Here is a 14,021-nt window from a genome sequence, read left to right on the forward strand (position 1 = left end):
TCTGCAGCAGCACACACACACACACACACACACACACACACACACACACACACACACACACACACACACGGAAGCCTGTACAGCTCTGCAGCAACACACACAGGGCAGCCTGCATATCTTTGCAGCAACACACACAAGGCAGCCTGCATAGCTCTGCAGCAACACACACAGGGCAGCCTGCATAGCTCTGCAGCAACACACACAGGGCAGCCTGCACATCTCTGCAGCACCACACACAGGGCAGCCTTCACAGCTCTGCAGCAACACACACGGCAGCCTGTACAGCTCTGCAGCAGCACACACACACACACACGGCAGCCTGCACAGCTCTGCAGCAACATACACACAGGGCAGCCTGCACAGCTCTGCAGCAACACACACAAAGGACAGCCTGCACAGCTCTGCAGAAACACACACACATGGCAGTCTGAACAGCTCTGCAGCAAAACACACATGGCAGCCTGCACAGCTCTGCAGCAACACATGGCAGCCTGCACAGCTTTCCAGCAACACACACAGGGCAGCCTGCACAGCTCTGCAGAAACACACACACATGGCAGTCTGAACAGCTCTGCAGCAACACACACACGGCAGCCTGCACAGCTCTGCAGCAACACACACAGGGCAGCCTGCACAGCTCTGCAGAAACACACACACATGGCAGTCTGAACAGCTCTGCAGCAACACACACACGGCAGCCTGCACAGCTCTGCAGCAACACATGGCAGCCTGCACAGCTCTCCAGCAACACACACAGGGCAGCCTGCACAGCTCTGCAGCAACACACACACAGGGCAGCCTGCACAGCTCTGCAGCAACACACACACAGGGCAGCCTGCACAGCTCTGCAGCAACACACTCAGGGCAGCCTGCACAGCTCTGCTGCAACACACACAGGGCAGCTTGCACAGCTCTCCAGCAACACACACACACACAGGGCAGCCTGCACAGCTCTGCAGCAACACACACACAGGGCAGCCTGCACAGCTCTGCAGAAACACACACACGGCAGCCTTCACAGCTCTGCAGAAACACAGACACACGGCTGTCTGAACAGCTCTGCAGCAACACACACACGGCAGCCTGCACAGCTCTCCAGCAACACACACACAGGGCAGCCTGCACAGCTCTGCAGCAGCACACACACAGGGCAGCCTGCACAGCTCTGCAGCAGCACACACACACGGCAGCCTGCACAGCTCTGCAGCAACACACACACACAGGGCAGCCTGCACAGCTCTGCAGAAACGCACACACACATGGCAGTCTGAACAGCTCTGCAGCAACACATGGCAGCCTGCACAGCTCTCCAGCAACACACACAAACACACAGGGCAGCCTGCACACCTCTGCAGCAACACACACGGCAGCCTGCACAGCTCTGCAGCAACACACACACAGGGCAGCCTGCACAGCTCTGCAGCAACACACACACAGGGCAGCCTGCACAGCTCTGCAGCAACACACACACAGGGCAGCCTGCACAGCTGTGCAGCAGCACACACACACATGGCAGCCTGCACAGCTCTGCAGCAACAAACACACACAGGGCAGCCTGCACAGCTCTGCAGCACCACACACACACACAGGGCAGCCTGCACAGCTCTGCAGAAACACACACACACATACAGGGCAGCCTGCACAGCTCTGCAGCAACACACACACACACAGGGCAGCCTGCACAGCCCTCCAGCAACACACACACAGGGCAGCCTGCACAGCTCTGCAGAACCACACACACACGCACAGGGAAGCCTGCACAGCTCTGCAGCAACACACACACAGGGCAGCCTGCACAGCCCTCCAGCAACACACACAGGGCAGCCTGCACAGTTCTGCAGCAACACACACAGGGCAGCCTGCACAGCTCTGCAGCAACACACACACACACACACACAGGGCAGCCTGCACAGCTCTGCAGCAACACACACACACACAAGGCAGCCTGCACAGCTCTGCAGCAACACACACACAAAAGGCAGCCTGCACAGCTCTGCAGCAACACACACACACACACACACACACAGGGCAGCCTGCACAGCTCTGCAGCAACACACACACACACACACACACACACACAGGGCAGCCTGCACAGCTCTGTAGCAACACACACACACACACAGGGCAGCCTGCACAGCTCTGCAGCAACACACACACAGGGCAGCCTGCACAGCTCTGCAGCAACACACACACACACGGCAGCCTGCACAGCTCTGCAGCAACACACACACACGGCAGCCTGCACAGCTCTGCAGCAACACACACACACATGGCAGCCTGCACAGCTCTGCAGCAACACACGCACAGGGCAGCCTGCACAGCTCTGCAGCAACACACACACACGCACAGGGAAGCCTGCACAGCTCTGCAGCAACACACACGGCAGCCTGCACAGCTCTGCAGCAACACACACACACCCATAGGGAAGCCTGCACAGCTTTGCAGCAACACACGCACAGGGAAGCCTGCACAGCTCTGCAGGAACACACGCACAGGGCAGCCTGCACAGCTCTGCAGCAACACACACACGCACAGGGCAGCCTGCACAGCCCTGCAACAACACACACACACACACAGAGGGCAGCCTGCACAGCTCTGCAGCAACACACACACACACACACACACACACACACACACAGGGCAGCCTGCACAGCTCTGCAGCAACACACATGCACAGGGCAGTCTGCACAGCTCTATAGCAACACACACACACGGCAGCCTGCACAGCTCTGCAGCAACACACACACACACACAGGGCAGCCTGCACAGCTCTGCAGCAACACACACGCACAGGGCAGCCTGCACAGCCCTGCAGCAACACACACACGCACAGGGCAGCCTGCACAGCCCTGCAGCAACACACACAGAGCAGCCTGCACAGCCCTGCAGCAACACACACACGCACAGGGCAGCCTGCACAGCCCTGCAGCAACACACACAGAGCAGCCTGCACAGCCCTGCAGCAACACACACAGAGCAGCTTGCACAGCCCTGCAGCAACACACACACGCACAGAGCAGCCTGCACAGCTCTGCAGCAACACACACACACAGGGCAGCCTGCACAGCTCTGCAGCAACACACACAGAGCAGCCTGCACAGCCCTGCAGCAACACACACACACACACAGGGCAGCCCGCACAGCCCTGCAGCAACACGCACAGAGCAGCCTGCACAGCCCTGCAGCAACACACACACACACACATGCACAGGGCAGCCTGCACAGCCCTGCAGCAACACACACACAGGGCAGCCTGCACAGCTCTATAGCAACACACACACACGGCAGCCTGCACAGCTCTGCAGCAACACACACACACACAGGGCAGCCTGCATAGCTCTGCAGCAACACACACGCACAGGGCAGCCTGCACAGCCCTGCAGCAACACACACAGAGCAGCCTGCACAGCCCTGCAGCAACACACACAGAGCAGCCTGCACAGCTCTGCAGCAACACACACACACACACGGCAGCCTGCACAGCTCTGCAGCAACACACATGGCAAGATACCATAGGATAAAAACTTTGTATAACTTTTTAACTATTGATATTTGGGTACATACAGTTGCAATCCACCAGAACCAGTAGTAGATCCCATACAGCACACGTCCCATCAAATAATAAACGTTGGCAGGGCTGCTCATCACAACCTCGTGATCACGGCATACCCGTGATTCACAAGCATTTTTTCACTATCCGACATCGTGTTCAGAATTCGTGATTGCATCTCAATCATGAATTCAGATCCGAATGCACTCATGATCGTGGTCCAAATCCGACCGTATCACGGCCGTTATTAACCACCAAAACCTGCCGAAATTAACGGTTAATAGCAAAGCCCCCTTAAATGTCTTAAACCCCAAATTTACAGGTTATGTTAAGAAGAAAAGTGGGAGCAAGGGGAATTTTTTTTTTTTCAAAAAGACCTTCTACTTTTTGAGAACATCGATTTTAAAATTTCAAAGGAAAAAGTATACATTTAAATGCGGTAATGACAGTTCTTAGGGAAACCATTCCCGCTGACTTTAGCAGTTAATAGCAAAGGCCCCTTACATCCTAGCAACACCTAATTTGCAGGATATGTTAAAAAGATACTGGGAAACAATATATACAGTTGTGTTCAAAATTATTCAACCCCCAGTGAAATTGAGTGTTTTGGCCAGTTTGACATTTTGATCATCTCAGTCATCTTGTTCACAATTAAATCAAAGAGGCACTTGTAAGTCAGACAAATATAACATAACATTTATAATGAAATAACCACAAATGTCTTTTCTGTGCTCACATCATTATCAGTTTTATTCAACCCCCAAGTGACATTCATTCTTAGTACTTAGTACAACATCCCATTCCAGTTATAACAGCTTTTAAATGTGAAGCATAGCTTGACACAAGTGTCTTGCAGTGATCTACGGGTATCTTAGCCCATTCTTCATGCGCAAAAGCCTCCAATTCAGTCACATTCTTAGGCTTGCACGCTGCAACTGATTTCTTTAAGTCCCACCAGAGGTTCTCAATCGGATTTAAGTCTGGGGACTGCGATGGCCACTCCAAAATGTTTCAGCCTTTAATCTGCAACCATGCTCTAGTGGACTTGGAGGTATGCTTGGGATCATTGTCCTGTTGAAAGGTCCAACATCTCCCAAGCCTCAGGTTTGTGACGGACTGCATCACATTTTCATCCAATATCTCCTGGTACTGAAGAGAATTCATGGTACCTTGCACACGCTGAAGCTTCCCTGTACCTTCAGAAGCAAAACAGCCCCAAAGCATGATTGACCCCCCCGCCATGCTTCACAGTAGGCAAGGTGTTCTTTTCGTCATAGGCCTTGTTCTTCCTCCTCCAAACATAGCGTTGATCCATGGGCCCAAACCGTTCTAATTTTGTTTTATCAGTCCACAGAACACTATCCCAAAACTTTTGTGGTTTGTCCACATGACTTTTGGCATACTGCAGTCGACTTCTTATTGTTTGGAGATAGCAAGGGGGTGCGCCTGGGAGTTCTGGCATGGAGGCCTTCATTACGCAGTGTGCGCCTTATTGTCTGAGCTGAAACTTCAGTACCCGCATCTGACAAATCTTTTTTCAGTTCCTCAGCAGTCACACGGGGACTTTTCTCCACTTTATGTTTCAGTTAGCGCACAGCAGTCGAAGTCAGCATCTTCTTTCTGCCACGACCAAGTAGCATTTCAACAGTGCCCTTTGCCTTGAATTTGCGAATGATGCTTCCTATGGTGTCTCTTGGTATGTTTAACAACTTTGCAATCTTCGTATAGCCATTGCCCTTCCTGTGAAAAGAAATCACCTCTTCTCTTATCTTCCTGGACCATTCTCTTGACTTCTCCATGTTTGTAAACACACCAGTAAATGTCTAGAAGGAGCGGAGTATCACAGTCATTTTAAATCTGCCTAATTGGTGCTTTTTATGCTTGATTGCTGCTCATTAACATCCACGGGTGTTTTCAATACCTGATCGAAAACACTTGAATGAACCTCTGTTCTTAAGAGTGGTAGTCTTTAAGGGTTCAATAATTTTGTCAATGAAGAAATCACAAAAATTTAATAATGTATTACAAAAACAATTAATGTCATTTTAGTTGCATTTGGGTCTTTAAAAAGTCCTTGTAAGATTTCATTCTGAACACAATTACAAATGTACATTAAATTCACTAAAACCCTTTACAGCATTGGGGGTTGAATAATTTTGAACACAACTGTATTTTTTTTTTAAATATATATTTTTTTGTGCTGAGTGTGGGAAATATATATAAAAACATGGTCCCCTCTCCTGAGCCTCTGTAACCCCTTGTCTCCCATGCAGACTGGGATAGCTAGAATGCGGAGCCCCGGCCAACTGGGCCTTCGCACCCTGAGCTATACCAGCCCGCATGGTCCATGGTATTGGGGGGGAGGGGCTCTGAGGGAGAGGGGCAGCCAAGCCTTCCCCTTTCGCCCCGAGCCCAATCCATGGACAAGGGGCTCTTCAACCACCTCCGGTGCCCCAGGAGGAGGTGGGGGCGACGACTTCCTGGGGGAGGTTCATGGTGGCATCTGGGAGTCCCCTTTAAAGTGAACCTCCAGACTAAAAATCGACTCAGCACCACTGAAAAGGCCTGGTGTTTCTCTGACAGTTTCACAGCATCAAAACTTTGTTTCTCTTATACAAGCCTCATTTGTAGCTGCACAGAAGAAAACTGCCCGGGCAGTTTTCCCCTTACGGTATGCTGTGCAAAGCATGATGGGATTTCTGATGGTGGTGTTCTCGTTCTACTGTTTTGGTGCAATTTTTTTTTTTTTTTTTTTTTACATTTTGAATTTGACATTTGAAGCGTAGTGTGTGCAGCTGGGAGGGGTTATCAGGACACTGGACAGTTGGAACTGTGTCTCATGCTCCCTGTCACCTCCTTTCAACCAAAAAGATGGCTGCCCCCATGACAAAGATGGCAGCCCCCATGAATCACAAACATTTGCCTGTTCTTTTAAAACAGGCTGGGTAAAATATTATATTACCTATCTATTCTAATTAACATAACTAATGTAACTTAATAACAGTATGTTTGTTTAGGCTGAAGTTCCCCTTTAAGAAGGGGACCCTAGATGCCCACCCCCCTCCCAGGAGAAATGAGTATAGGGGTATAAAGTACCCCTTACCCATTTCCACAAAGGGTTAAATGAAATAAAAACACAACAACAAGAAAAGTATTTTATTAATCTTAATTAACCATAAATACTTACCTGTACCTTTAAAAAAGTTCCCACGCCAATATCCTCTAATCTTGCGATCTTAATTAACTTGATTGAAGATCACCGCCACCCTGACGCCAAACACGATGCCCCTGCGCACAGCTATACACTTTAGTATAGCTGAGCCCTCCCTCTTCTCCCTGAACCTTTCTTTGGTGTAACTCTCTCCAAATAATTAATCATGCAAAATTATGCATCTACCTTTGCTTGTAAAATGGAATGACAGAGCAAATTAACCTTCTGCAGTGTTAGATATGCCCTCCCCCTGGATGCATTAAGGAACTATTACTGCATGGACTCCTCTCCAATCCTCATTTCCTCCTATGGGTTTGTATGGTCATACAGCAGGTAGTATCATATCCTAGTATTTGCACTGCCATTGTATTGGGGCTCATCCACTTGTATTCTTATTATATGAATATTGTTGCACTTTATTACTATTTATTATTTATGGCTGATGCCTTCATCTAGCACCTTTGTATACACTATATTAATTGCATGCTGTATGTTTACTGCGTGACCCGGGTCATACTCCAGCATACTCCAGCATGGGCTATTGCTATTGTGGGCTATTGCAGCTACTGCTGCAGAGGTTCTGTCCTTGCTTTATTTATATTATCCTCTGTGGTTGAACGACATGGACTGTCTAGTCCTTGTTATATTTTAATTGTTTTTAAAGTTGAATGACAATTTTTTGGCTAGCAATAAACCTTTGTTACTTTTTGAATATAATTGCATTGAATTGGTTCTTTGTTCTTTCGATCAAGGAATTATGATATGACAGTGGTGCTTTTTACAGGGAAATTTCTTTATGACAGTGGTGCTTTTTACAGGGAAATTTCTGACTTCTATCTTGACATAGATATTATTATTATTTTTTTTAATATTCCCTAAAGGTGTAGGTGTAATTTTACTAGTTGGCCACAAGATGTCCCCACTGAGAAAAATCCGATTAGCTTACAAAGTAGGCTACTTAGGAAACAATGTATTGCCACTTTGTAACTAGGGAAGTGACGCAGGTGAAGCCTGTGATCACAGTGCCTGCGGGGACATAAGTGAATGGGAAGTTCCCATTCATAAATGTATCTATCGGGTGGCAGAAACCGGCGGAAATCACAGCAGGAGAAAGTGCAGTGGCTCTATTTAAGAAGAAAAACGGTTTTGAACAAAAACAGTGTTTATTCTCTGCGGACATGTACGGATTGGCACAGGGGACTTTTGTCCCCTGCAGTCATTCCCCCCCTGCTCCCAGGAACAGCGCGATCGCGGGCATCTGCCTAAAGGATTGCCTGCACAGCACAGCAAACTGCAAAGACATGACTATCGTGTCCCTGAGGCTGTAGCAGCTGCAGACGTAAGGGTCACGTCTGCGCGGTATAAATGCTTAATCACATGTCTACAGCATGGAAATGCCCTTATTTGTTACATATATACAGAGCCAGGTGTACTGGGGGCTGCAGTATGGATGTACCCACAAACCAGCCACAACCCCCCATAATCCCTCCCCAGTCACTGCAATGGATGTCACACATACACAGAGCCAGGCGTACTGGGGCTGCAGTACAGATGTACCCCCCAAACCAGCCACAATCCCCCATAATCCCTCCCCCAGTCACCGCAATGGATGTCACATATACACAGAGCCAGGTATACTGGGGGCTGCAGTATGGATGTACCCCCAAACCAGCCACAATCCCCCATAATCCCTCCCCAGTCACTGCAATGGGTGTCACATATACACAGAGCCAGGTGTACTGGGGCCTGCAGTATGGATGTACCCCCAAACCAGCCACAATCCCCCATAATCCCTCCCCAGTCACTGCAATGGGTGTCACATATACACAGAGCCAGGTGTACTGGTGGCTGCAGTATGGATGTACCCCCAAACCAGCCACAATCCCCCATAATCCTTCCCCAGTCACTGCAATGGATGTCACATATACACAGAGCCAGGTGTACCGGGGGCTGCAGTATGGATGTACCCCAAACCAGCCACAATCCCCCATAATCCCTCCCCCAGTCACTGCAATGTATGTCACATATATACAGAGCCAGGTGTACTGGGGGCTGCAGTATGGATGTACCCCCAAACCATCCACAATCCCCCATAATCCCTCCCCAGTCACTGCAATGGATGTCACATATACACAGAGCCAGGTGTACTGGGGGCTGCAGTATGGATGTACCCCCAAACCAGCCACAATCCCCCCATAATCCCTCCCCCGGTCAATGCAATGGATGTCACATATACACTGAACCAGGTGTACTGGGGCTGCAGTATGGATGTACCCCCAAACCAGCCACAGCCCTTCATAATCTCTCCCCCAGTCGCTGCATTGGATGTCACATATAAAAAGAGCCAGGTGTACTGGGGGCTGCAGTATGGATGTACCCCCAAACCAGCCACAATCCCCCATAATCCCTCCCCCAGTCACTGCAATGGATGTCACATATACACAGAGCCAGGTGTATAGGGGGCTGCAGTATGGATGTACCCCCAAACCAGCCACAATCTCCCATAATCCCTCCCCAGTCACTGCAATGGGTGTCACATATACACATAGCCAGGTGTACTGGGGGCTGCAGTATGGATGTACCCCCAAACCAGCCACAATCCCCCCGTAATCCCTTCCCAGTCACTGCAATGGGTGTCACATATACACAGAGCCAAGGGGGCTGCAGTATGGATGTACCCCCAAACCAGCCACAATCCCCCATAATCCCTCCCCCAGTCATTGCAATGGATGTCACATATACACAGAGCCAGGTGTACTGGGGGCTGCAGTATGGATGTGCCCCCCAAACCAGCCACAATCCCCCATAATCCCTCCCCCAGTCACTGCAATGGGTGTCACATATACACAGAGCCAGGTGTACTGGGGGTGCAGTATGGATGTACCCCCAAACCAGCCACAATCCCCCATAATCCCACCCCAGTCACTGCAATGGGTGTCACATATACACAGAGCCAGGTGTACTGGGGGCTGCAGTATGGATGTACCCCCAAACCAGCCACAATTCCCCCATAATCCCTCCCCCAGTCACTGCAATGGGTGTCACATATACACAGAGCCAGGTGTACTGGGGGCTGCAGTATGGATGTACCCCCAAACCAGCCACAATCCCCCATAATCCCTACCCAGTCACTGCAATGGGTGTCACATATACACAGAGCCAGGTGTACTGGGGGCTGCAGTATGGATGTACCCCCAAACCAGCCCCAATCCCCCATAATCCCCCCCCCAGTCACTGCAATGGGTGTCACATATACACAGAGCCAGGTGTACTGGGGGCTGCAGTATGGATGTACCCCCAAACCAGCCACAATCCCCCATAATCCCTCCCCAGTCACTGCAATGGGTGTCACATATACACAGAGCCAGGTGTACTGGGGGCTGCAGTATGGATGTACCCCCAAACCAGCCCCCCCCCCATAATCCCTCCCCAGTCACTGCAATGGATGTCACATATACTCAGAGCCAGGTGTACTGGGGGCTGCAGTATGGATGTACCCCCAAACCAGCCACACACACCCATAATCCCTCCCCAGTCACTGTAATGGGTGTCACATATACACAGAGCCAGGTGTCCTGGGGCTGCAGTATGGATGTACCCCCAAACCAGCCACAATCCCCCATAATCCCTCCCCCAGTCACTGTAATGGATGTCACATATACACAGAGCCAGGTGTATGGGGGGCTGCAGTATGGATGTACCCCCAAACCAGCCACAATCCCCCATAATCCCTTCCCAGTCACTGCAATGGGTGTCACATATACACATAGCCAGGTGTACTGGGGGCTGCAGTATGGATGTACCCCCAAACCAGCCACAATCCCCCCATAATCCCTCCCCCAGTCACTGCAATGGGTGTCACATATACACAGAGCCAGGTGTACTGGGGGCTGCAGTATGGATGTACCCCCAAACCAGCCACAATCCCCCATAATCCCTCCCCCAGTCACTGCAATGGATGTCACATATACACAGAGCCAGGTGTATGGGGGGCTGCAGTATGGATGTACCCCCAAACCAGCAACAATGCCCCCATAATCCATCTCCAGTCACTGCAATGGGTGTCACATATACACAGAGCCAGGTGTACTGGGGGCTGCAGTATGGATGTACCCCCAAACCAGCCACAATCCCCCATAATCCCTCCCCCAGTCACTGCAATGGATGTCACATATACACAGAGCCAGGTGTACTGGGGGCTGCAGTATGGATGTACCCCTAAACCAGCCACAATCCCTCCATAACCCCTCCCCAGTCACTGCAATAGATGTCACATATACACAGAGCCAGGTGTACTGGGGGCTGCAGTATGGATGTACCCCCAAACCAGCCACAATCCCCCATAATCCCTCCCCAGTCACTGCAATGGATGTCACATATACACAGAGCCAGGTGTACTGGGGGCTGCAGTATGGATGTACCCCCAAACCAACCACAATCCCCCATAATCCCTCCCCAGTCACTGCAATGGGTGTCACATATACACAGAGCCAGGTGTATGGGGGGCTGCAGTATGGATGTAACCCCAAACCAGCCACAATTCCCCATAATCCCTCCCCAGTCACTGCAATAGATGTCACATATACACAGAGCCAGGTGTACTGGGGGCTGCAGTATGGATGTACCCCCAAACCCGCCACAATCCCCATAATCCCTCCACAGTCACTGCAATAGATGTCACATATACACAGAGCCAGGTGTACTGGGGGCTGCAGTATGGATGTACCCCCAAACCAGCCACAATTCCCCATAATCCCTCCCCAGTCACTGCAATGGGTGTCACATATACACAGAGCCAGGTGTACTAGGTCTGCAGTATGGATGTACCCCCAAACCAGCCACAATCCCCCATAACCCCTCCCCAGTCACTGCAATAGGTGTCACATATACACAGAGCCAGGTGTACTGGGGGCTGCAGTATGGATGTACCCCCAAACCAGCCACAATCCCCCATACCCCCTCCCCCAGTCACTGCAATGGGTGTCACATATACACAGAGCCAGGTGCACTGGGGTCTGCAGTATGGATGTACCCCCAAACCAGCCACAACCCCCCATAATCCCTCCCCAGTCACTGCAATGGATGTCACATATACACAGAGCCAGGTGTACTGGGGGCTGCAGTATGGATGTACCCCCAAACCAGCCACAATCCTCATAATCCCTCCCCAGTCACTGCAATGGGTGTCACATATACACAGAGCCAGGTGCACTGGGGTCTGCAGTATGGATGTACCCCCAAACCAGCCACAATCCCCCATAATCCCTCCCCAGTCACTGCAATGGATGTCACATATACACAGAGCCAGGTGCACTGGGGTCTGCAGTATGAATGTACCCCCAAACCAGCCACAATCCCCATAATCCCCCCCCAGTCACTGCAATGGGTGTCACATATACACAGAGCCAGGTACACTGGGGTCTGCAGTATGGATGTACCCCCAAACCAGCCACAATCCCCCATAATCCCTCCCCCAGTCACTGCAATGGATGTCACATATACACAGAGCCAGGTGTACGGAGGGCTGCAGTATGGATGTACCCCCAAACCAGCCACAATCCCCCATAATCCCTCCCCAGTCACTGCAATGGATGTCACATATACAGAGAGCCAGGTGTACTGGAGGCTGCAGTATGGATGTACCCCCAAACCAGCCACAATCCCCCATAATCCCTCTCCAGTCACTGCAATGGCTGTCACATATACACAGAGCCAGGTGTACTGGGGGCTGCAGTATGGATGTACCCCCAAACCAGCCACACCTCCCCCATAATCCCTCCCCCAGTCACTGCAATGGGTGTCACATATACACAGAGCCAGGTGTACTGGGGGCTGCAGTATGGATGTACCCCCAAACCAGCCACAATCCCCCCATAATCCCTCCTCCAGTCACTGCAATGGATGTCACATATACACAGAGCCAGGTGTACTGGGGGCTGCAGTATGGATGTACCCCCAAACCAGCCACAATCCCCCCATAATCCCTCCTCCAGTCACTGCAATGGGTGTCACATATACACAGAGCCAGGTGTACTGGGGGCTGCAGTATGGATGTACCCCCAAACCAGCCACAATCCCCCATAATCCCTCTCCAGTCACTGCAATGGCTGTCACATATACACAGAGCCAAGTGTACTGGGGGCTGCAGTATGGATGTACCCAAAACCAGCCACAATCCCCCATAATCCCTCCCCAGTCACTGCAGTGGATGTCACTATTGGGGATGTGAGAATGGAAAATGATGATGAAATAAAGGGAAATAATTCTGCTAATCTCTGCTGCAATCAGGGCTGTTATACTCACTGTAATTCCTCTATCCAGCTTGTTGTCAGAGCCGCCATCAGGACACTGAATTCATCACCCCCCAGCTTGTTACATGACAGGTGCAGCTTCTTCAGAGTCTGGTTATTCCTTATCCCGGATGCCAGGTGGGGGCAGCAACTGGAGGGCAGAGCATTAACCTGCAAACTGCAGGAGAAGAGAAGAATATTACCAGAAATCTATAAAACCTGCATACAAGTTGAGTGATTTATGCTTACATGAATTAAACATTTTTCATTATATTTACAAGAATTTATATATTTATCAATCATTAAAATGAAAATGCTGTCATACATATCTCCACTGCTAGAGGGCAGTATAGTGTTAATGCTCATAAGGAATACTCTTTTTTTCTATCTTATAAAACTCAATCCTATTTTCATTTAATCCACTTTATATGATATGTGGCATGAATACTCCATTATCACCACTTGCAGGCAGCAGTTGGAACCTCATAGATATTAGTGAACAATGTACAGCCCAGCTACAGAGAGTTCAGGTCACCTCACACAGCAGACTGACTCACACAGGAGGGCACCCATCCCCCACATTGTTAGAATAGGGTAAATGAGATGATTTCTGTCCCATCTATATCAGTGTTACAGGGGGTGCCTCTGGGCATGCAGGGGGTGCTTTTTACTTATTAAGCCCAGGATGCCTCCTATCACCTGTGCAGAATGTGAGGTCTGTTTATTATAATCCAGACTGCAGACACAGAGGAGATGTTACCAGAGAATTACAGGAGACTCAATGTCCTAAATAAAGGTGTCCCTACATTGATATCAGGAATGATATCAGGAATTGCAATTAGTCTTTGCTTACATGTGAAACATAGCTGAAAACAGCATTTCTGTTACAGGAAACACTTTATATCACTGAGGGAGCTTACACGGATTTTCATATGCCTTTTTCACACACCCTGCTAAGTAAATTATATAT

The 14,021-nt window shown here is 50.2% G+C and overlaps 1 protein-coding gene across 2 annotated transcripts in view; it reads right to left on the reverse strand.

The window, feature by feature from the left end:
- LOC137532290 (NACHT, LRR and PYD domains-containing protein 12-like) overlaps positions 1 to 14,021 on the reverse strand; it is a 362,324-nt gene that overhangs the window by 86,053 nt on the left and 262,250 nt on the right. For both annotated transcript variants that reach the window (XM_068252670.1, XM_068252660.1), the window contains one exon: positions 13,065 to 13,229. In XM_068252670.1, the coding sequence (XP_068108771.1) occupies positions 13,065 to 13,229 (165 nt within the window). The remainder of the gene's footprint in view (positions 1 to 13,064; positions 13,230 to 14,021) is intronic.

Source organism: Hyperolius riggenbachi, chromosome 1 (assembly GCF_040937935.1).
Source record: "Hyperolius riggenbachi isolate aHypRig1 chromosome 1, aHypRig1.pri, whole genome shotgun sequence".
Classification (NCBI taxonomy): Eukaryota; Metazoa; Chordata; class Amphibia; order Anura; family Hyperoliidae; genus Hyperolius; species Hyperolius riggenbachi.